General features: G+C 42.1%; 2 protein-coding genes across 2 annotated transcripts; both read left to right on the forward strand.

Annotated features, from left to right (window-relative positions):
- Positions 1–1,954: 1,954 nt before the first annotated feature.
- LIX1L (limb and CNS expressed 1 like) lies at positions 1,955–20,313 on the forward strand. The gene is made up of 6 exons (XM_082832781.1): positions 1,955–2,315; positions 10,905–11,068; positions 13,563–13,703; positions 18,986–19,081; positions 19,380–19,457; positions 20,012–20,313. The coding sequence occupies exons 1-6, from the start codon at positions 2,024–2,026 to the stop codon at positions 20,252–20,254; spliced, it is 1,014 nt and encodes a 337-aa protein (XP_082688907.1). The 5' UTR covers positions 1,955–2,023; the 3' UTR covers positions 20,255–20,313.
- Positions 18,240–18,689, forward strand: LOC309957500 (mitochondrial import inner membrane translocase subunit TIM16-like). The gene has a single exon (XM_082832782.1). It carries the CDS (start codon positions 18,292–18,294, stop codon positions 18,667–18,669), a length of 378 nt encoding a protein of 125 aa, XP_082688908.1. The 5' UTR covers positions 18,240–18,291; the 3' UTR covers positions 18,670–18,689.
- Positions 20,314–24,140: the final 3,827 nt, after the last annotated feature.

A 24,140-nucleotide genomic window follows, 5' to 3' on the forward strand; every position in this document is an offset into this window, starting at 1 on the left:
TGACCTCCTGCAATAGTAACCCCTTGCTTTCCATGTATGCCCTGCAACACAGCCCACTCATGATTTTGGACACTCTACCCTCTTCGTGAATATCCCACCCCCATTCTGCAGGTCTTGCCTCTCTCTCCAGGCTTGGCTCCTTGTTCACACCCTGCTTCCAGCCCTAACCACTTTTTAGGATATCTTCTTCACTCTCCTTGGGAATTTGCTGCAGCAATCCCCAGCCTCAGTTCTGCTGCTGCCCTTCCTGCTCTCAGCTTTACTTCTCAGCTTCCTGCTTTTTCTTCCCATCCTGTTCCCCCAACCAATACAACAGGTTGTCTCATTTTTCCAGGAGGTGGGTCATGGGCTCTAAGCTGCTGTTCTGTCTGTCTGAGCTTATGAACACCCCCACAGGTAGAAGTGGGGAGTAACCCTAAATCACTCCTCTCTCCACTCGACATATCAAATAAATGTGTTCAGAAGTCTCTGTTTGGTCACTTCTGCTGGGGGTGGAGGGTGTGGGGAATGAGGAATAGGGAGGGAGGGTGATGCTAACTATAGCTATAACCATCTAGGGGATACTTCGAGGTTCCAGCCACCTTCTTTCCAGGAGACCAACTGTGGTTGTAGAAGAAAAGGCAAGTGTCCCATGTCCTGAAGGTTTTATGCCATCTGATAGGTTTTCATTTCCCTCAGTCTCCCCTATGTCCATCCTCAAATTCTTTAACTTAAGATTCCTGCAAAGAATCCCTCCCTCCACCATCAGCAGATATATCCCAATAGATTAACTGTCCCTCTTTCAAGCTTCCTATGTCTTGACCACTCACAGTTTTTCCTTGGGGGCCTAACTTTTATCTCACCAGGTGCATTTCATTTTCTTCTACTTCTTGCTTCTGTTTTCTGTTTCCGCATCCTTGAGTTCTGAGCCACTGTAGGGTGGAGAGAGAGAGTGAGAGAGGAATCGTATAATCTCGCCTAGGTAAAAATGGTATGATAGTCAACTGACAAACAGGGTATGTGTGTGTGTGTGTGTGTGTGTGCGCGCGCGCGTGCGCGTGTGCATGTAAGAGTAATTGGAGGAACCCAGCCTGACAGGTACCTGTGAACGAAGGTACCTGTCTTAATCTGTCCCCCTGGACCTTTCAGCTTGCTGGTTTTCTTTCTATAATCTAACTCTGCCTTGCTCTAATGAGAGGTATGGGAGCAACCCATTCTACTCTTCCTTACTCCCTCCCTCAACCTAGAATAGGTGAAATCAGAAAATGCCCCAACGATGTGGTATAACGAAAAGATTAAAATATTGGGGATCAGAAGATCTATGTCTGAACCCTCCTTTGCCATCTTCTGGCTATTTAATTTTGGACAATTTATCTAGCCTCTCTGTCAGTTTCTTTATCCGTAAAATAATAAAGTCTAGTTAGTGATTGTGACTATTAATGACAGTGCACTAAAGTACATTGTATAGTGTCTGACAAACAGTAAGTATATCCTCATTAAATGCCAGTATCTTTCCTTGCTTTAGCTCCACCGCCAATTGCATGTGATCTTGGACAAGTCACGTCAATTCTCTGAGCCAGTTTCCTCATCTACATCTGTAAAATGAAGTGGTCGGACAAAGGCTCTCTAAGAATCCTCTCACTCTGTCTACAGTTCTCCCCAGCCATGCATCCAGGCCTTTTTTTTTTTGCCTCTAGCCTCGGCCCTGGGGTCTGGCCCGCTTTCTAGTGCTCCCCACAGGACTCCCAAAGACGCGCCCAAGCTAAGCCTCTCCAGTACAGAGGATGTCGCTTTTTCTCTTTGTAATTGGTTGCTCAGAACCTCCGCCCTCCTCAGTAATTTGCCTATGGCGGAGCGGCAGCCGGCCAGCTCCCGCCCCCTCTCTGGTGATTGGCATAGGACCTGGCTCACCCCCGCCCCCGCTTGACTGACGGCTGGGCTCCGGCACCTCCTTCAGTCCCTGGGCGCTCGCTGGCGGGGGAGGCTGGGACCGTTAGCTCGCCAGGCTGGCAGGCTCTGGACCGCTACTCCACTGGCGGCCGGGATGGAGACGTTGCGAGCGCAGCGGCTGCAGCCTGGAGTGGGCACCAGCGGGAGGGGCACTCTGCGAGCGCTTCGGCCCGGAGTGACTGGGGCCGCTGCAGCCACCGCCACACCCCAGGCGGGCCCCCCGCCGGCCCCGCCGCCCCCCGCACCGCCCCCGCCGCCTCTGCTCCTGTCTGGGGCCGCCGGGCTGCCGCTGCCCCCCGGCGCCGCCGGCAGCCCCGCAGTGCTGCGGGAGGCCGTGGAGGCCGTGGTGAGGAGCTTCGCCAAACACACGCAGGGCTATGGCCGAGGTGAGTCTGCGGGGTCTGGCCTCCTGTGGGACACCCTCTCTGTAAGGGAGCTTTGCTCCCACAGTCCTTTGGATCGCTTTTCCTGGCGCAGAGCCTTCACATGCATTTCCTTTTGGGGAGTTTCCTTCTGGGCTACACACACACACACACACACACACACACACACACACACACACACACAGACTCGCACACGCACAGACGCACACATTCATACACACGTTTAAGCCTCCCACCCCTCCCCTTTATTGAGTTACTAGTATGTTCTCCAGGGACCCCTTTTTACAGGTATAACCCTCTTTTCTATCCAACCTCTTCTCCTTTAGAAATGGAATCCCTCCTGTAGCTTAATGCCTTAACATCTCTCTGCCTTTAGTCCCCGTTGTGTGGGATCCTATCCTTTATCTCAGATCCAAGACATTTCTCATCCATATCCTCTCAATCTTTCTTCTGTGATCTCAGCAATTCCTGGGCTCCCTGCTAATTTACTCCATCTCCTTAACCTTGACTTTTAAATTCTTTTCTTACTTATGTCACTCTGAGATTTCCAGTGCAACTTCAGATTTGCTGGGGAATTAGGCAGTGCTTTCACAAGTTCGCTATAATTGTGCCTTTAAATCTGGACCCATACCATTGAGCCCACACCAGCTTCCTGTGACTTAATACCTCTTTGGTGTCTTTTTAAGTATGGAGCCTCACGACTCCAGCCTCTCTGTCTGGCTGGCTCTGTTTTCCTGGCCCTTGCCCAGGAACTGAGGATAAATCCCAGGCCTTGGCTCTCTCAATGTTAAATTCAGTGGAAATGAGCCAGGCAGAAACCCTATTTCCATTAGAAATCTTCATCTTAAAGATGTCTAATTTCCAGGGTTTCTGAAAAGGGGGATGTGAGAATTTGCTTTGTTGTTTTTGTTTAACCAGTGCAGAATTTCCTGAGTTTGAGTTCCAGATTTATAGTGTAACAAGAAATATATAGTGAGTGGTGTGGGATACAGCATTCAGGTCTGGAATTTCTGAGACATCACTTCTCTCTGCTTGGCTAGGTCCTACCTGACCTGGAAGTGACTATCTTTAATTTTCTAGTTTAACATTAATACAGAGAAAGGTTGTGGGGCTTTCTCTGTAGATAGTAATGACTTTTTTTTTTTTCCTCCCTGAGAAAGTGCAGTGAAAAGAGCACATACACAGGCTTTGGAGTAAAACTAGTCTGGATTAAATCCCAGATTAAATCTCTGTCACTTGCCAGCTGTGTCTCTGTGGAAGCAACTTAACCTCACTGAGCTTCAGTTTCCTCAAGAATTATGATGTGGACTAAATGAGATATTGCACCTGACACATAATGGGTACTTTAAAAAATGACAAGTATTCTCTCAAATTTATTGGTTCATATTTCTTTGGGAAGAACACATCATTTTCTCTCATTGTTAAATCCTAACAGTGTAAAACCAATGGTGCCTATGAAAACAGATTTTTAGATCCATTTTGCTTTATATGCGCAATGATACATTTCCCATCAGTTTCCCTTTGTTCTTCAGCATTTTGAACTCCTACCACAGGGGCAGTCACTCTGCTAGGTGCTGGGAATGCAAATGCACATGATCCTGAAATTCATCATGAGGGAATATAATTGTTTTTCTAGTTTACTTCCTAGACTTAATAGAGCAATGTAATGGAATTGCCATTAGCTATTGTCCTGTTGCTTCAGGTCTCTTTTAAGTCGGGACCAAGGGAAGGTCTTTGCCTCTGGGCATAGGAGTAGCCAGGAGTGGGCGCCCTAAATCTGAAGCCACCTTCTTAGAAACTTATAGGTGTTTATTAAAATTATAGAGGAGTGACAGTTTTCTTCTCTGGGTTACCTGGAGAGGCTCTTGTCTAAACTGAGCATCCTGTAAAACCTTTTTCATTTCCTTAGAAAGGATGAGGGAACAAGGGGATTGTACTGACCAAGAGCAATCAGTCAGGATTCAGACTCTCCCGCAATTCTCCCCTCCAACCTCCCTACCTCCCACCACAGTCCTTCTCATTATTCTTGAGTTTCTCATTTCCAGTCTGGGTGTCCAGCCAGTACTTTGGGAAAGTTTGGCAGATAGTTTAGCTTCAGGCAAGCGGAATCTCTGCTGATTTGGCTCAGAAGTCCTTCACCACATGGAATCACTTATTCTGCTTCAATTAATAGGTAAAGCTGCCATTGGCATATGTCCACATACCTTTGTGACTGATGGCATGGTATTTGGGGGCTGGCTCTATTCCCCTGAATATAATTTACTTTAGTCATTGCCCAGACCAGTCCTCAATCCAGCAATGCTTTACTGCATCATCTTCAATTCAGATCTTTCATCATCTTCTTCCTGACTGCTCTAAATTTACCTTTGCCAGGCACAGTCTTTAGACCTGACTCATGTAGGATCTCAGCATTTATTTTTTTAAATTCTTCTGTCATTTCACTTGTTTGTCCTATATCTCTCCCCGCAGTCCCTGCCCAAGATACACACCTAGCTCAGTATGCTACAGGATCTTAATAAGTCTATAGGATTTGGAATCAGAGAACCTGGCCCTGTCAAATAATGGCTGTGTAATCTTGGATAAATTACTTTATCTCTCTAGGCCTCATCTGTTCCATTCATTCATTTAACGAATATTTATTAATCACCAGTGGTGAACAAGACAGGTACTCAGTCCCTATCTTCGTGGAGCTCACAGTCCACTTTATAGAGCCTCTGTGAGGATTAATGGTGCAATAAAACAGGATAGTACAACAGAAAGAGGGTTGGTTTTGGAGGCAAACAAACCTTGGTTCTAAATCCTGGTTCTGCCACTGTGGCCTGTTCCTTAGCTTGTTCACCATTTGTGCAATAGCTATTATAATACCTATCTTAATAGTTCTGCATGGATTAAATGAGATAATGAATGTAAAGCACACAGCACATAGTACTCAATGAGTGGCTGCTATTATTACGCATGTGGATATGCTTTGATAACTGTGCATTTGATAGGTATTGTTAGCATTACCGTTTCCTTTGCCCCTTTTTCCGCATGGCATATAGACCCCTTCTTCTAACGGCTGACAGCTGGTAGTCTCTAAGCTGGCACGATTGCCTGAATGACCAAGTCACTTTCCTTGCTCTGTAACTTCTGTGTTGCCCTCTTCAAACCTATCTATTTTAAAATTATTGCTGTCCCTTTATATCACAATATGGTTACATGATTGGAAATTCTGCCCAGCTACTCCACTAGGCTGAACAAATCTTGTGTGGTATTTTCTGTTTACAGTTTTTCCTTTCCCTCAGAATCACAGACAGCTTCTTTGTTGTAAGTGAGTATGTAGTTAAAATGATTGATCTGAATGTTTCTAATTTTTGGAATGTTGGATTAGACCCTGTATTACTTTCCTGTGGCTGCTGTAACAAATTATCACGAAGTTGGCTTAAAACAACAGAAATTTATTCTCTCACAGTTCTGGAGTCCAGAAGTTCAAAATCAGTATCACCGGGCCAAAGTCAAGGTGTCACAGCAGGTCTGTGCTCCCTCCAGAGGCTCTAGGGGAGAATCTGCTTCCTTGCTTCTTCCAGCTTCTGGGGGCTGCCAGCATTCCTTGGCTTGTGACTGCATCATTCCAATTTCTGCCTCCATGTTCATGCTGCCTTCTCCTCTTCTGTGTTTCATCAAGTCTCCTTCCCTAAGGACACCTGTGATTACATTTAGGGCCCACCAAAAATCCATGATAATTTCCCCATCTCAGATCCCTAACTTAATCACGGCTGCAAAATCGTTGCCACATAAGGTAACATTTACAGGTTCCAAGGATTAGGACATGGACATCTTGGCAGGGGGCATTATTCAGCTTACCATAGTCCTCTCCCAAAGTCACATCACTTTTCAATCCTTCCCTTCCATCCCTTCCAGAGACTATGCACTGTGGGCTATTCAGGGATACCTTCTACAAATTGAAATAGGAAATGTCAGATGAAGTATTGTTAACCAGCTTCCCTAGCTTCATAATAATGTGAATTAAGCCAGGCCAGACTATTCTCATCATCCTGTATGATCAGAGAACCTTCTCACTCACCTCTCAATTTCATTATCTGTTTATTATCTATTTATCCATGCTGCCCCACTACAAGATTGTATTTATTTTTATAAAATTTTTATTATAGTTTCATGTGGTGTTTTCTTTAATTTTTAAAAAATATTTATTTATTTAACTGTGCTGGGTCTTAGTTGCAGCAAGTGGGATCTTCATTGCAGCATGCAGGCTTTTAGTTGCAGCATGCAGGATCTACTTCCCTGACCAGGGATCAAACCCAGGCCCCCTGCCTTGGGAGCATGGAGTCTTAACCACTAGACCACAAGGGAAGTCCCCATGTGTTGTTTTAATGTTTTTACTCTGGTGGGTATACAATCTGTCTGTCTTGCCTCTTAGACATTCATCTAATATTTTATCTCCTAAGGAAAAACCAAAAGTATTATCTTTCTTGTTGTTGTTCAACATTATGGTACAAGCACTTAAATATTCCTCACTATCTTGGTCTTTCGTGTCCCTTTCAGCCCAGCATCCATCAGTGACTTCCAAAAATTAATTGTAGCTGTCAGATATGTATGTCTCAGTAATTGCTACCCTCCTACCTCACTGTCCCTTTAACCATGCTTACGTAAACCATTATATCCATGATTCCTCACTGAAAATCTGATCAAAACTATGAGCACCCTCCCTACACCCACACACACACAAATACTCATACGCACACACACACACAGACACACACACATGCTTAATTTTACTTAGAGTGTTAGGGGACTTGTGAACCCCCACGAAGTTCAACCATGGACTGGACCTTGGGCCCTGGGTTAAGATTCCCAAATTGGAAAAAACATGGGCATCAGAATTTCTACTTTCATGCCCCACTTCTGCCACAGCTATGTGACCTCAACCAAGTCATTTCTTAGCCTGACTTGGACTAGATAATCTCTAAAGTCCCTTTCAGCTCTAGAAATGAATGAGTCTTATGAGCATTTTCAAACGTAGATCACAATTCATTGCTTTTTTCCTGATCACTTTGCCCAGTTTCTCATTTCATGCTCACATTTCTGAAATAAGACTCCCTGTTTCATTTGGCTTTGAGTAATCATTAAAAAATAGTCCTGTACTCTGTGCCAAAAGGGATTTAACTGGACATGGAATGGACATATGCTTTTTAATAGGACCTTCCCCATTATAGCAGTCTCCTCCCCTTCCTCTTTATTTCAATATTCTCCCTGTTGTTTGCATGTCAGGAGAGCTGTCACCCAGCACATTGTGCTAAATTGTCTCAAAGAGGGAACTGGGCCTGAAAAGAGCTCAATGAAAAGAACAAGAGTGGCTAAGCTTTCTAGGCAGCAGTGACCTCTGAAGAGCCTCTGCTAAAACCAAGGGTGGGAAAAAGAGAGTTTTCTTTTCATGCTGTCTTTTAATGGAAGAATGAATATTTTAAAAAGTCAGTTAAATGTAGAGTATTAGTAAAGAGCTTATGCTGCTTTTCAAACCCTGGCTGGTACATGGAGTGCTTGCTTCAGTTGCAGAGCAGGTAAGATAAGTTATTATTGGCCACTAGCTTTTGAACACCTTCCTGGCAGGGAATGTATGTTATTCATCTTTGCATCTCTAATGCCTAGAATAGAGCTATGCACCTATTAAGTGCTCAAATTTTTGTTTAATGTGTGTGTGGCAGCCATGAAAACGTGTTTAATATCTCCAGCTGCCGGGAGCATAATTGACTGACAGCCTTAAACTGCTGTTCCCTCTGAGTTCATCACCACATTTGCACTGAGGCCACACATCCTGCAGGCTGCTCCCAGTCAATGACTGAGCACAGCAGGGGTCCTAACTCAGGCACATCCTAGTGAGGTGTGGGATTCCTTTGGCTTGAGGACTTCCTACTGGCCTGGCCAAGCCTTTCTTGGAAGGGTGCTGCAGTCTGAGACTCACATATCCAAACTTCCTGCCTTCCCTTTCTCCTTCCACAGGTGTCAGACCTAGAACATGGTCTGAAGGCTCTTCCTTCTCCTGCTTCCTCCCCAGTAAATCTCTTGCCTGTCTGTCCCATCTTGGTGTCTTCTCCTTGTCAGATCTTAACTAATGTAATATAATAGAATTAACGAGTCCTTGTTGTAACTAAGAGTAGAGAGTGGTCATGTTGGAAGATATTGGAGAATGTGTGTGATGAATTTTTATTACGAGGCTTTAGTTAAAGCCATTTGAAATGTTTGGAACCTTAGAGTCAAAAGAGATCCTTTCTAGGCCTTCCCTGGTGGCGCAGTGGTTGAGAGTCTGCTTGCCAATGCAGGGGACACGGGTTTGAGCCCTGGTCTGGGAAGATCCCCCATGCCACGGAGCAACTAGGCCCGTGAGCCACAATTACTGAGCCTGCGCGTCTGGAGCCTGTGCTCCGTAACAAGAGAGGCTGCCATAGTGAGAGACCCGCGCGTGTAGAGTGGCCCCTGCTTGCTGCAACTGGAGAAAGCCCTCGCACAGGAACGAGGACCCAACACAGCCATAAATAAATAAATAAAATTTTAAAAAAAAGATCCTTTCCAAAAACAAACTGATTTTATCCCTCCTTCCATTTAAAACTCTTCAAGAGATTTCCATTGCTCGTAGGATAAAGCCAATATTCTAACATGACCCACCAGGTCTGACCTGATCTGGTCCCTGCTTTTGTGTGTGTGTGTGTGTGCAACCTCACCTTGCATTTATACTACCCCTCACTCTCTCTTTTCTGGCCACACTAGTCCCTTTATTCACCATATTTCCTGCTGCTGCAGAGCCATCGTACATGCTATTCCTTCTGCTCAGAGCACTATTCTCTCACCTTTTTGCCTAGGGAATTCATACTTATATCTGAGCCTAAATATTACCTTGTCAGGGTAGCTTTCTTTGACCTTCTTAATTAGTCAGATGCTCCTACATTTACCACCATTTACCACTCCTTTATAGCATTTATCACTGTTGCAATTTTTCATTTGTAAAAATTGTATGGTGTATGTGTATGGTTTTGCTCACTATTGTAACAGCCTAGCACCCAGCACACAGTCTAGCACAGAGTAGGTACTCAATACATATTTGTGGCATAATTGAATCCAAGTATTGAGGGATGAAGGGAACTGTTCTGGAATTTCTGGAATACAGTGTCAAGTCTGGAGTTTGATTTTACCCTATATACAACTAATAACATAGCCGGTTACTGTTTCATGGATGCTGGCAGAAGTCAAGAGACTTCTGGGTCAGAGACAAAGGACTTTATTACTCATAGAACAGCAAGTAGCATGAGCATCCTGTTTGCTTGCATTGGTTTCCCTTGTCTCCCAAGTCTGATGTGGAGGGCTCAGGTGGATGCTTACAGGCCATGGGTTGCACTTACAGGAGAGGAACACTGAGCTTGGGGAACCTGCCATTTTATAGCAAACAGTAACAAGCTTGTTCTTTGTCCCAGAGGGAGATGTTACTTCATCCCTCAAGGTTTCTTGCTGCAAATTAAATCCTGAGAAAGGGCCCAAGTAAGGAGCAGTCAGAGCCTTGAAATCTTGGCATACCTAGCAAGATGGAAAGTAGTGCAGGAGACCTGTGGAGGAGTGTTTCCCAATATACAGTCCTTCCAAAGATCATTTATGCCTAGGGAAAGCCTCAGAATTCATTCCCTTCCTCCCTTCCCTCCTTCCTTTCTTTTTTTCTCTCTCTTTCTTTTTCTTTCTTTCTTTCTTTCTTTCTTTCTTTCTTTCTTTCTTTCTTTCTTTCTTTCTTTCTCTCTCTCTTCTCTCCCTTTCTCTCTCTCTTTCTCTCTCTCTGTCTCTCTCTGTCTCTCTCTCTCTCTGTCTCTCTCTCTCATATATATATAGTATACACATAGTATTCCAGAATGGAAAAGGAATCTATTCATGGTTTGCTCACCAGAAGCACAGCCTTGAAAATGGCTAATAGGGCCATATTTCCTTGAGTGACAGTATTATATAATTGACTCTGGAACATTGACTCTGGAACCAAGACTGCCTGGGTTTGAGTTCTTGCTCTTCTGCTTTCTAGCTGTTATATCCTTGGGCAAGTTATTTAACCTCCCTATGTCTCATTTCCTTCATCTGTAAAATGGGGAAAATAAAAGTACCTGCCTCATAAGAGTGTTGTGATTAAATAGGTAAAGCACTTGGAGAAAATGTGACATACAGTAAGTGTTCAGTAAATGTTAGCCCTTATGATCATGGTGGTTATTACTCTTCTAGGCCAGCTGACCAATTGTGGAATAATCTACTTCATCAGTCAGTGATAATGGTATGCTGACCTTGGAAACTCTGGGCTCCAATATTTATGCTATTCTCCTTTGGTGTCTAGGACTAATCAAATGTGAACTAGGGAGGTAGCGGAGGAGGGCAGGCATACTCTGGTCTTTCTATGCAAATGGACTTAATCACAGCATAGGCTTATTAATTAAAATGCTTTTAAATGGTAATAGGTAGGGAGCTAAGGGGGCTAGATTCTTAATGTAAGTACAGGTTACAGATACTGTATTGAGGCAGAGCACTGCTTGGAAGCGTTCTTACTGCTGAACTTAACTACTTCTCTTTTTGCAGTGAATGTGGTGGAGGCACTTCAGGAATTCTGGCAGATGAAACAGTCCCGTGGGGCTGACTTGAAGAATGGGGCTCTCGTGGTTTATGAGATGGTTCCCTCCAACAGCCCTCCCTATGTCTGCTATGTCACCCTGCCTGGGGGAAGTTGCTTTGGGAGTTTCCAGGTAAGAGTTCTGAGGCAGCAGTAGCAAAGATAAACGCTTAGGTGCTACTAATGTCTTTCTCTATCACTTTGGCCATTAAATCTCTATCCAAAGTCACATATTTGAGGACTTGGACCAATTCTGGGCAAATCATTCTGATAAGCATCTGAGGCTCATTTGAGCAGAAAAAACCTCAGTAGCATGCTTTTCTTTTAACCATACTCAAATTCAAAGTGGGTTTGAGTTTTTGAAGGCTGAAAGAAAAGCAGACTACTAGCATCTAACTCACGTTCTAATCTGGCTTTCCAACTTCCTGCTATCTCTTTTTGAGGACGTAGAATAATACTCATTGCCCCCGGTACTTTTTCATATCAGTATCACTAAGGAAAGCAATGTTTGAGCTCTCTAAGAGATCAAAGGAGAGGGACTATATATGGTGGAAATAGTACTCATCTAAGTATTAGGAGATCCAAATTCTTGTTCCCCTGACTGCTAACAGGGCAAGTCGAGTAATTTCTCTGGGCCTCAGTTTCCCCATCTATAATATGAAGGAGATAGATTAGATTATTTCTAACCAGTATTTCTGGTACTAGCATTCTACAGTTATATGAAAGTCCTGTAGTATATGATGATGAAAAGCGTTGATGCTATTACAGGGTAACGAGAAATTTGACTAGTGTGAATATTATCATCAAAGATGGATTTTTCACATTGCAGATAGGAAGGTAGCCTCCTGAAATGTCAACTTAGAGCCTGAGTAGGAATTTAGAGAAGAGACTAGACACTTTTGTTCTGTTTTCTGTATGGTTTGTATAACCCTTAGACAAAGTTATACCCGCTGCTCTGTGCTTCCATAGTGCTTTGAACTTCCCCTATCATATCATTTATCAAAACGTATCATAATTGACTGTTTCTCTCTCCTAGTGGACTATGCTCCATGGAGGCAGAGGTAGTATCTATCTTCTTTCTTGTTCAGTTTTAAATCTCTACCATCAAACTCAGTGCCCAGCAGAGAACAGACACTTAATAAATCTGTTGCATGAATGAGTGCCATTGTAGCTCAGTTCCTGCCTCAAACGGAAACAGACCTAAGGAAGCTTCATTTCAAATCGGGTGACTAAATTTTTCTCTCAGAACCCCAGCCATTTCAGAGAAATAAACATATGCCCAAGATGACTAATGTTTATCTTTTGCTACTAGAAAATAAGACCTTTCCTTCCTTTTCCCACCTCACCATACTGTTGATTAAAGATTTAATAATTTTATGGGGATGCCCCAAACTGGACCATCAGAGTAATTTGATTTCTGTTATTTCCTGAAAGAGTAGAATTATCTATCTTGGCCCCTTTTAGCTTATATCTTTTATATCCACTTTGGCAGGTGTAATTTCTCCTGGTAGTTTTCTTCATAGATGACTTTTCAGAAAGAGCACTATATAGTAGAAAGAGCAGCAGGCTAATAAATAGTGAGAGAAGTGGAAACAGAGAAACTGAATAAGCAAGAAGACAGGATTAATGCACAAAACTCCATATGTTGTTTCAGAGAGACCTGTCAGCTAAAGGAAACTGGGAATTACTGATATTAAGGATGGTTAAGTAGCAGACATAACCTGGTCTACTTTTTAAAACTATAACATCACTTTCTTCCTTTTCTCTCATCCTAATCACAAGTGACAGAGGGCACAGAGGCCTTTGAGGCAGCCAGTGAAGATGAATTATAAAGGTGGCTAGGGATGTGAAGTTGAGTGATTTAAGACTTTTGAAAATCAGGCTTGTTCTATGATACTACATATGTTGGAAACAATGTAAAAACATGAATTAATTTAAAAATTTTTCTTGTTTTCCTCGGGTCAGCTTTCCTTTCCCTAGCCACCTCTCTTCTCTTTGCTTCTACTGGGAGCGGGTGGGGGAGGACTATAAAATCCTTCCTCAGACCTTACACTCTGTTCAGGGATAGCTCCGTAGCCCACTACATTATTGGGGAAACTGCCTGCACATAGCTAAAAGAAAAGTCCAAGAATCCCAAATGGGTGCTTCTGATAGAGACTAGAGGGCTCCTCTGCAGAAGCAGCTTAGACATAGCTTTGTTCTAATCTTAGGTTATCTAGAGGGATGAAAAAATTCTTGCCTGTCTGCAGAATAAGAGAACAAGATACAGATCTCTAACAGACTGGCCAGAATCTGGCTTTTGAGTAATTAATTCTCTTGACAGTTTAAACAGGGGTATTTTTCATATCCAGTGATTATATGCTGACCTCAGCAGTCTTCTTCATCCTGCATTCAATTTGGTATGAGCTACAGCTGTCTCCAGTTCCTTAATGACTTCAGGATGTTGAATCAAATTTATGTTTCCAAATGCCCCAACCATTTTACAATAAAAACTTTGGAGGGTGTGTTGAACAAACTGATTTCGCCAAAGAGTATCCAAGTGTCTTCTATCCCAAGTGTTTCCCTCCCACTTTTCCTTCCTCTCTCAGATACACATGCGCACATATTTTCTCTGTCTCCCTGCCTAGTTTTGCCCCACAAAAGCTGAAGCCCGGCGGAGTGCTGCAAAGATTGCGCTAATGAACTCTGTGTTTAATGAACATCCTTCCCGAAGAATCACTGATGAGTTCATTGAGAAGAGTGTCTCTGAGGCCCTGGCATCTTTCAATGTAAGTTACTTGGAGTTGGAAGGGAGGAGAGTGGGGGATGGGAGAATTGGCTGATTGGGAAATCTTGTATATTCCCGGGAAACAGAGCGTGAATTCTTGGTTTTCTTTCCTGTCTGCATTTCTGTTCTTTCTGTTTATTTTCTGTCAGTCTTTTGTATTATATGCTCCACATGTCTCAGTCTCTAATTCTATGTGTGTTTTTGTTTTTGTCATTTTGTCTCTTTGGTATCTAGAAACCTTTACTTCAAGATTTATGGAAGTTTAGAGGTATTACAGAATAAAAATTGAGCTTGAATTTCACTTTTCCCAATTTTGGTTTAAGACCTTAGTCCCTTCTTCCTTCACTGTTCTTTTTTTTTATGATTGTTTTTATTGTCACTTGTTTCCTGCCTCCGTTACTTCATCATATTAATGAAGAACACTTTGTAATACAAGTGTCTTGTCTTTTTACCTGTCTAGGAATGGGGAGTGTAATTTATTTACTCCCTTTAAAAAGAACATCTGTTCTTTAAATGATAATGATAACCATAATGATAACCATATCATATCATAATGATAACCATAATGATAACCATAATGATATAACCATATCATTATGGTATGATAACCATCATAACCATTATGATATAACCAGTTATGATATAACCAGTATGATATAACCAGTTATGATATAACCATTATGATATAACCAGTTATGATATAACCAGTATGATATCATTATGGTATGATAACCATCATAACCATTATGATATAACCATATCATATCATAATGATAACCATAATGATAACCATAATGATAACCATATCATATCATCATATCATAATGATAATGATAACCATAGCTAATCCTAACTGAGTATTTATTTTGTGCCAGGGACTCTTTGAGGGGATTTATATGTATTTTATCTCATTTGATCTTCACAACAATCCTATGAGGTATGAGTACTATTATTACCCCTATTTTACAGATGAGGAAACTAAAAACACAGAAGTGAAGTTTTGCCTAAAATAATATAGCTTGTAAATGGTAGAGCCAAGACTAGAAGCCAAGTCAACTTACAGACTTTTCTAGCTTAGAGGTACATCTTAGAAATTAGCACTGCCTTCTTCCTCCCTCTGCACAAGATCATTGATAGGGAGATAAAGTCAGATCAACTTTCTGTTTATGTTTTCTTTGCATTTATGATGTAATTACATACACTAACTCCTTCAGTTATCTGTTTTGTAGATTAGTATTGAACACTCTGAATCATAATCCCTCTGTAGCCTAGGACCCATCTGTTTTTCTCCTATCACTTTTTGCCCCAGTCAGCAGTATCTGCAAGGAATAAAAACATTTTTATATTAATCAAATCAGTTAAAATTAAGAAAGCACATTTTTCACTCTTAAGTCACCTAGTGTATTACAAAATGAAACATTAGATTGGATTATAGAAAGCAGTGGTTATGAGCATGGGCTCTGAATTCATCGTTTTGAAATTATGGTTCTACTTGTTATGTGACTTTGAACAAGATATTTAATCTGTCTTGGTTTCCTCATCTGTAGAATAGGATAACAATTATACCTATCACATAGGATTATTGGATAAAAGAGAATATGTTCCAGCACTTAGTACATGTTATCTGTTTTGGTGCCTTTAGATGCAAGTAATAGAAAATCTCACTTCAAGTTGACTTAATAAATAAAGGAAGGAAATGTATTATCTAACATGATAAGAAGTCTAGAAGTAGGGCAGATTTCAGGGCTAGATAATTCGATGGATCAAGAATGTCATCATCTAGGATGGCAGCCCCAACCTGGACTTCAAGCCTGAAGACCAGTCCCATTTTGACATAAAGGATGAGTTCTGATGTCCCATCTGTAGGAGCACACTCTTGGGAGGGTCTGGCAGGGAGACACTCAGGTGCAAAATTGGCTGCCTGGGCCTCTGGTCACTGGATCTGAATAAAGCAGACATTTAACCTGGGGGGAAAAAAAAGAATGTCATCATCTACTGGCCCAAATTCTTTCCATCTCTCAACTCAGCCATCCTCTAGATATTAGCTTTGCCCTTGGGCTGACTCCCCTCAGGGTACAAGACAGCTACAGAGTTCCAGTTGTTAAATACAGACAAAACTAAACTCAGAGACAGAAAGAGACCATCTTTTCTCGTGTCTCTTTAGTAGTAAGGAATCTTTTCCCAGAAGCTCTCCAGCAGAACTCCCCTCTACCACCCAATGTCCAGAATTCCCACCTTAAAACCAGTCACAGGCAAAGGGATTAGGATTTACCCACTGGAGTTAGGATAAAATCACTCTTCTCTGAGGCAATTGGGAGATGTATAGGCACTAGAATAAGATTAAGGTTCTTTAGTAAGGAAGAAGGAAATAGATATTGGATAGGTCACCAGCAGTGTCTGCTACAAAGTGTTTAAAAAATGTAAACTATTATTCTTCTCATGCCAGTATTCTTTTTTGATTAACCCCCAAATTGAGAACTTAATGGATTTCTCATTAATATCCCAATGGAATTCTCATACTCCAGAATAACAATTTTCATTTGGTCTTAGCCATGGGCAAAGAGTGATGCCCACATTCTTTGCTTTTAGCTTTTGTCCTTCAAAAGTCCTGAATCTGATACTATATTATGTCTTTTGACAAATCACCTAGCCTCTGTGGGTCTGAGTTTCCTCATTTGTAAAATAAGTAGGTTAAATTAAAATTAACTCTAATTCCTTTCCAATTATATTCTAATGTTCCTACCACTAATCAAGTATTCTGTGATTAAATGTTTATTGAATAAATGGAGCTCATATATGACCTTGTTAGGTGTAGAAGTGTCATATGTGGTGGAACTTGCCAATGGTGGGTCATTCCACACTGGTGTACTCCAAATAGGTTACAGATGTGCCATGATATTGATCCCCTCAACTCTCAGGGGAATTGAACAAGGCCTAGGGCGGATGGACTCCTCTGCCCCACAGCCTCTGCTGGCAGCTGCTCTGCCAGCAGCCTTCTCTGTATATCCCAGTTGGCTGTACAGATAGGGTCATTATTTTCTTTGGGTCATATCATGGAAAAGTTTGGAGGTACTGAATAAGGTATCGCATTGAACTATTAAAGATAAAAATGAAAACTATTGCTTGCTTTAAAGCCCTAAATCCTAATGGTGAAAATTACCACCATTTTCCTTCCTGCCTCTAGATTTCCACTTCTAAATACAAATTTTGTGATCTTTGCTTCACCACAAAGATTAACTACATGTGGCATGACTGTTTCTCATGAGCCACAAAACAAAGTGGGTTGATTTTGAGTAGTTCTGACTTCTTGTTAATTCTAGCACAGTGAAAGCAAATAAGAACAATAAACTAGCACTTATGGTATACTTACTAAGTGCCTGGCATTATTTTAGGTGTGATACATGTACAGTACAACCTCATGATAAAGCATCCCACAATAAACTGAATTTGGAGATAACTTGATTGGCTCCTGACCCCTATCCAGTCCCCTTGCTCAAAGAGAGCAGAATAAAGTTCTTATCTTGGGAGGTGGGGGGGGGGGGGTGGAACTGGCTAGAAAGAGCAGGAAATCTCTCAGGAAGCAGGAGGAGAAAGTTGGATCCCTGTGTTCCCAGTAGTCTCCTGGCCTTATTCTTCTAGATCAGGTTGACAAAAGGGTCACTAGTAAACCAGGAGATGCCCTTATTTTGGGAGTCCCTGCAAGACCTAGGATCTGGAATTATCTCCAATAATATGAAACCACCACCAAATGGCACAAACCAGAGCCAGTACCTGAATGGATTTGGATTGTGTAACTGGACACCAGGTCCAGTACAATAATGCACCCAAATTGTATGATTGGAATTGTTAGACTGCATTTATCTCTTTTTAAGTTTAAATTTAAAAACTCTTTAATTCTTAAAACAATCCTGTAAGGTAGATCTATGATTGTTCTCATTTTACAGTTAAGGTAGCTGAGGAACAGAGAGGGTAAATAACTTCACCAAGGCCGCAAGACTAGTAGGAGCTCTAGTCCACGCTCTTAACTTCTATACTGTATTGTTTTTTTGTACACACTAGGCTTGCAGGTAGGACAATGTATCTTAGTTCTACCCCTGCAGGGTCATGTCGCCAGTAGAAGACACATGAAGCAAATGTCCAGGAGGCCAAACTGCTACCCAGAATTTGCCATGCTTATGACTTTTATTGTTGCCCTTTAAAATGCATTTGTCAATTGTCCTCTAGGCTAGTCCAATCCTGTATGCTGAACTCACTCTGTTATTTTAGCTAAATCAGGACTCTTCTCTATGTTTCAGTGTTCCCCCTTTTGTAAAATAGGGAAAACCAGATTGACTTTCCTCTGTCACCTAAGTTAAAATGTGTGGTGACTTTGGAGGCCTCTAGGACTGTGCTGACGAGAAGAATAGCCACTAGCCACATATAGCTATTGAGCATTTGAGATGTGGCTAGTATGAATTGAGATGTGCTGTAAGATGAAAGAGATACCAGATTTTGAAAACTTAGTACAAGAAAAAGATGTTTCAGGCCCTTGAGCCTGGGCCGAGGGGCCGGGAAGCCGGAGCCCGTGCCTCCGAAGCACAGTGGCCGCCATGGCCAAGTACCTGGCCCAGATCATTGTGATGGGCGTGCAGGTGGTGGGCAGGGCCTTTGCCCGGGCCCTGCAGCAGGAGTTTGCAGCCAGCCAGGCAGCAGCTGACGCCCGGGGGCGCGCGGGACACCAGTCTGCGGCCGCCTCCAACCTCTCCAGCCTCAGCCTCCAGGAGGCACAGCAGATTCTCAACGTCTCTAAGCTGAGCCCTGAGGAGATCCAGAAGAACTACGAACACCTATTCAAGGTGAACGATAAATCCGTGGGTGGCTCCTTCTACCTGCAGTCAAAGGTGGTGCGAGCGAAGGAGCGCCTTGAGGAGGAACTCAGAATCCAGGCCCAGGAGGACAGAGAGCGAGAGCAGCCGCCCAAAACGTGACCTCTCGGTGCCTCACACCCCACCCGCCCACCTCTAATTTATAGCTTGGTAATAAATGTCTTTTCCGCAAAAAACAAAAAAAAGAAAAAGATATTTCATTAATAATTTGTATAATGATTATAGTTGAAATAATATTTTGAGTTTATTAGGTTAAATAAAATATGCTATTAAAATTAATATTTATTGTATATTTTTTACTGTAATGTGGCAACTACATTAAACATGTGGCTTACATTATATTCCTCTTGGACAGTGCTCTTTGAGGTGATAATCCTGATTGAAAATCTATTTGTCTTTTCCTTTCCTCTGTTACCAGGGCAACAGGGAAGAAGCTGACAACCCAAATACAGGGATTGGTGCCTTCCGATTCATGTTGGAATCCAACAAGGGCAAGTCAATGTTGGAGTTCCAGGTACTATACTATTCTATCTACTTCCCTGGTTCTAATAACATGGGTCAGCCTGTATACACACACACACACATACACACGTGCACGCACCTCCTACTAACACTCAATTGGAAAGGAAGGCAGAAAAGGTTATTAGGGTATTTTTCAAAATATAAATATCTTCCTTCCCCCAAAGACGTATCAGAGTTGGTATAAGAGATGCTGCCACAACTACATTTTGTGAAAGTTTCCCCATTTAATTCTGATGCAACCCCCCAATATATATGCCACTGTCCTGGCACTTCATATTTTCTTCCTCCAGGAGCTAATGACAGTTTTTCAACTGCTGCACTGGAATGGCAGCCTTAAGGCCATGAGAGAAAGACAGTGCTCTCGGCAGGTAAGAGTTCCTATGGGTGAGGGGAGTCTGGCAGAAGGACTATTTTTTAAAAAATATTTATTTATTTATTTTGGTTGCACCGGGTCTTAGTTGCAGCACATGGGCTCCTTAGTTGTGGCATGTGAACTCCTAGTTGTGGCATGCGAACTCTTAGTTGCAGCATGCACGTGGGATCTAGTTCCCTGACCAGGGATCGAACCCGGGCCCCCTGCATTGAGAGCACACAGTCTTAACCACTGTGCCACCAGGGAAGTCCCAGAAGGACTATTTGGAGGTGGATGTTGTGTTAGAATAAGCAAGCCTACCAGGTTGTGAATCTTGAAAGCCTTACTTAAAGACTTCATTCCCATAATCTTTCCTTTTAAAATCTTAACTGTGATTCTTTTACCTGCCTTGCTTCTCCCACCAGGAAATTCCCCCTAAGAATCTCCTCAAAGGACTCCAGTGCTGACTTCAGTTACGACTCAAAGGCTGAGAGTTCCTAGTCCCAGTTGGGTCAATGTGGTATGAACCTTTACTTTGTCCGTGACTTTGACATTCCTCTCCCCCTCCAGGAAGTGTTGGCTCATTATTCACACCGGGCCCTAGACGATGATATTCGCCACCAAATGGCATTGGACTGGGTGAGCCGGGAGCAGAGTGTGCCAGGAGCGCTGTCTAGAGAGCTGGCCTCTACTGAGAGGGAGCTGGATGAAGCCCGGCTGGCAGGCAAGGAGCTGCGCTTCCACAAGGAGAAGAAAGATATTCTCATGCTGGCTGCTGGGCAGTTGGGCAACATGCATTCTTCCAGTTGCTAGGCATCTACCCACATACTCCCCATCCTCTCCAGGCCCGTTTTTTATATGTCCTTTCTAAGACTTAGTGTGATTTCTGTACATACTTTCTCAGTTTTATACTTTAAAATACATATATATATATATATATATATATATATATATGTATGTATAAATTCTACACCTGGATTCCTATTTGCTGAGAGATCCCTCTTCTTACTTGTAGTTTTTGGATGTAGTTGCTTTTAAAACATCTCCACACCACTTTACAAGAAGAGCAGGCTGTCTTTGGAGCTTTGTTAGCTCTTACACTCCAGTAACTCTGTGTAGTCATTTCAATAGCACAGAGTGATTGACTAATTGTTCATGTCTCCTTCTTTTAAAATAACAGGGAGCTTGAATAAGGACTGTGTGCCCCACCCTCACCCTCATTCCTGCTTTCTCTTGGACCCAACAGGACATGAAAATGAAGACTTCGGCTTTGGTTTCTCTTGAGCTGGGGCTACTTGGTACCAAGTTGTTCCTCCAGTAACTAGATATTTCCTAACCTACACCCCCCGCCTCCACACCACTACCTTACTCCTCCTCTGCCTGCAAATGGTACTTCATTTTGGGGGCTTCCTTACTTTATTATTTGGAAGGAAGTGGAGATCTGGTTTCTTATTTTTAAAATAATTGCTGAGAAACTGCCCAGAAACAAGAGAGGGAGTATAAACACAACCTGTAGGGGTTTATCACCTATGTTGCTTCTGGGGCATGCATACCATACCATACCAGTAGTCCAGATTTCCAGTATACTCTACTGAAGGGGTCAGGCCTGAAGTTGCTTACCTTTCAGTATTCTTTTTTTACTCCTCCTCCCCTGCTCACCTAGCTTAGTTAAGCCCTGGCTATAGATCTTCCTGCCTGCAAAGATTGGTAGAAGATAAAGCATATTTCCCTCCTTTTTCTCCTCCCATCGTTTTTCTCTTTGGAAACATTATCTGTCCAATTTGGTGAGGGCTATGTTCCTCCTACTCCCACGAAGTGGCTGCTGTTTACGACCTTAGATTTATATACCTTAGATTCACATTTGTTTTCCCTCTTTTCTTTCCTCTTCCTCCACATTGATTATTAGAGCATGAGTTGATCAGAAAAATTAGATGAGACTTTGGCATTATGGCACTTCCTAATTGGAACCATGAGAGACTGCAGGAGGGGAAAGAGAATCAATGATCAGCTACCTGTGTTTTTAATACTATTCTCTTCCCCCACCTCTTTCCTGGGTAAAATAGGAGAGAAATGATCTGGAGTACAGCTAAAGCATTTCCCTTTGGGAGAATTTTTTGTAGGTCTCTCTAAGATATATTTTCTCCTTGTTTCTGTAATCGCCTTTATACTATATTATAGCTCAGTGCACTTCCTAAACTGAGTTTGGGAAATTAATGTTCCTGCAATTACATTTTCCATTTAACAATTATACACTTTGCTTTTAGAAATGCGTTAGGAAACAGGCTACAGTTTGCTCTTTTGGATCAGATAGGGAAAAGATGAAAGTCAGCTTTCTTGCTTTTGAAATCATCTTAGTGACCAGTACATATGGGATCAGAAGCAAGGAATCTAGCAACAATTGCATTAGTGCTTGAAAGGGATTTCCTTGAATTCTCCAAGCTCCATCTCTGTATTCCATGAAGCACATGTAGGGTTGGAGCAGAGGCTCCTACATTAAATGATAGGTGTGTCTATTCAATTTTTATTGATATTTATAATCCAGATATCATAAACCCTCATTTCTCCTTTGCTCTTTTCTCTGGGAAGTGTTAAGGGGTGTTGAGTTATGGGAAGAACTTGTCTTTGCACCTCCTGGATTATTTTTCTCAAATACCAACCAGTAAGATCCCAAAGAACTTGAGAAAAATTGTTCCCTGATCTGTCTACTTTTGGTGTTAAAGTTTTACTTAGCTTTTAGTACTTTCTATGTATTTTATATGTATAATTTTATACAATTAAAAATAGATTTTTGTCTAGTGAGCCAGATTGATTCTTTCTTGAGACCTATGTATCAGAGGAGCTCTAAAATGACCTTTTCTTTTACATATATTTGAAAAAAGAACTTTTCTTAGTATTTTTTTGGTGGTAGAAATAAGGTTGTACTGCTCGGGGAAGACATCTGCCTCTGCTTCTCCAGACATTTGAGGAGCCTGAATTTTGTTCTTGGCCCTTTCTCCTGAAGCTCTACCCATTCCGCTGGCAGTCGCACCCACTATCATACAATGCTCAAAACTATTCCTCTCACCCCAAACTGTTTTTTTTTCTTTTGCGGTACGCGGGCCTCTCACTGTCGTGGCCTCTCCCGTTGCGGAGCACAGGCTCCGGACGCGCAGGCTCAGCGGCCATGGCTCACGGGCCCAGCCGCTCCGCGGCATGTGGGATCTTCCCGGAGCGGGGCACGAACCCGTGTCCCCTGCATCGGCAGGCGGACTCTCAACCACTGCGCCACCAGGGAAGACCCCCAAACTGTTGAGCTTTTACATCTATATTTCCACATATTGGACATTACCACCTGAATGACACAAGTTCTTTGAACTTACATATCTAAAATAAAACCATTTCTCCATACGTGCTCCTCTGACTCCCCAGATCTGCTATAGAAATTATTATCTGCCCAGCTACCTAAGCTAGAACCTCAGATCCATCCTCAATGCCTCCCTATTATCATCTAATCAGTCACTTACTGTTGAGTTTACTTTCTGTACAAACTTCCCAATCTGTTTTGTCCATATCTACTGTCTTAGTTCAGTCCTTTATCATCTCGGGGCTGGACCACTGCAGTAGCTTCCTAATTAGTCTTTAACTTCGTTCTTAACATCCTCCACACTACTATCAGATTTCTTTCTAAAATACTTATGACTGTACCACTCCCTTGCTTAAACCATCACTTAGCTATCTGTACGTTTAGTGGCACTTCCCAAATTTTGTATGTGAACCCTTGGTATTATCTGAGAAGATTTTAGGTGGTACGTGGCCAAACATTTTTCATTTTTACTAGTTATGCTTTTAGCTGAATTTGTAATAGAAAAATATGTTTTCCATTTATGGCAGTGATATTTAAATTTAGTGTAAATTTGTTTAAAACGCCAGTCTATTTAAGGAAAAAACACAAATTGAAAATAGTATGGGGGCTATTTGCAAATGTTAAAAATTATGAATACTAAAATATTGAATCAGAAAAATTTCTTGCCTATAGGGTAAGTTCCAAATCCTTAGCATGACATACAGTTTGGCCCTAAACTATATTTCCAGCTTTATTTCCTGATTACACAGCATCAGGCATACGGAATTTCTTGCCATTCTGATATTCATTCAATATTTACCAAATGTCTACTATGAACCAGGCACTGGTCTAAACTTTGAGGATATAGTTGTACATAAGAATCTCTGCCATAAGGATTACATTCTAAGGGGAAAAACAGACGATAAACAAGTTAGAAAGTAAACAAGGTAATTAAAGATTTGGATTTAAGTTCTGTGAAGGAAATAAGAATGAAAGATAGAGTAGAGAAGACCCCTCTGGGTGACAGTAGTATCTCAGAGAGACCTACAGGACGGGGTTGAACTAGCCATGTGAAAAGCTGGAGCAAGAACATCAGGGACAGAGAGTTACAAAAAGTCCAGAGATGGGAAAGAGTAGAACATAGTTGAGGGAAAGTATAGGGAGAGCTTAATGGGTGAGAGGGAAGAATGGTGGTGGAAGAGTTTGGAGACATAGGCAGAGCAGGCTGTGTGAGTCTGAACTTTATTCTAAGTGCAAAAATAAGTCAAGTAAGGGTTTTTAGTAGAGATGTGACCAACTGATTTTTTAAAAGATCACACTACATATTGCAGAGAATGGATTAGTGTATCTTAGTCTCAATACAACTCCTTTGCCTGG

This window comes from Leucopleurus acutus, assembly GCF_964270905.1.
Source record: "Leucopleurus acutus genome assembly, chromosome: 2".
Taxonomy (NCBI): Eukaryota; Metazoa; Chordata; class Mammalia; order Artiodactyla; family Delphinidae; genus Leucopleurus; species Leucopleurus acutus.

Coding starts and splice junctions, on each gene's coding strand:
- LOC309957500 (XM_082832782.1), top strand. CDS start 18,292: ATGGCCAAGTACCTGGCCCAGATCATTGTGATGGGCGTGCAGGTGGTG.
- LIX1L (XM_082832781.1), top strand. CDS start 2,024: ATGGAGACGTTGCGAGCGCAGCGGCTGCAGCCTGGAGTGGGCACCAGC. Junction 13,704..18,985: donor AGGCCCTGGCATCTTTCAAT/GTAAGTTACTTG, acceptor CTCTGTTACCAG/GGCAACAGGGAAGAAGCTGA. Junction 19,458..20,011: donor AAAGACAGTGCTCTCGGCAG/GTAAGAGTTCCT, acceptor CTCCCCCTCCAG/GAAGTGTTGGCTCATTATTC.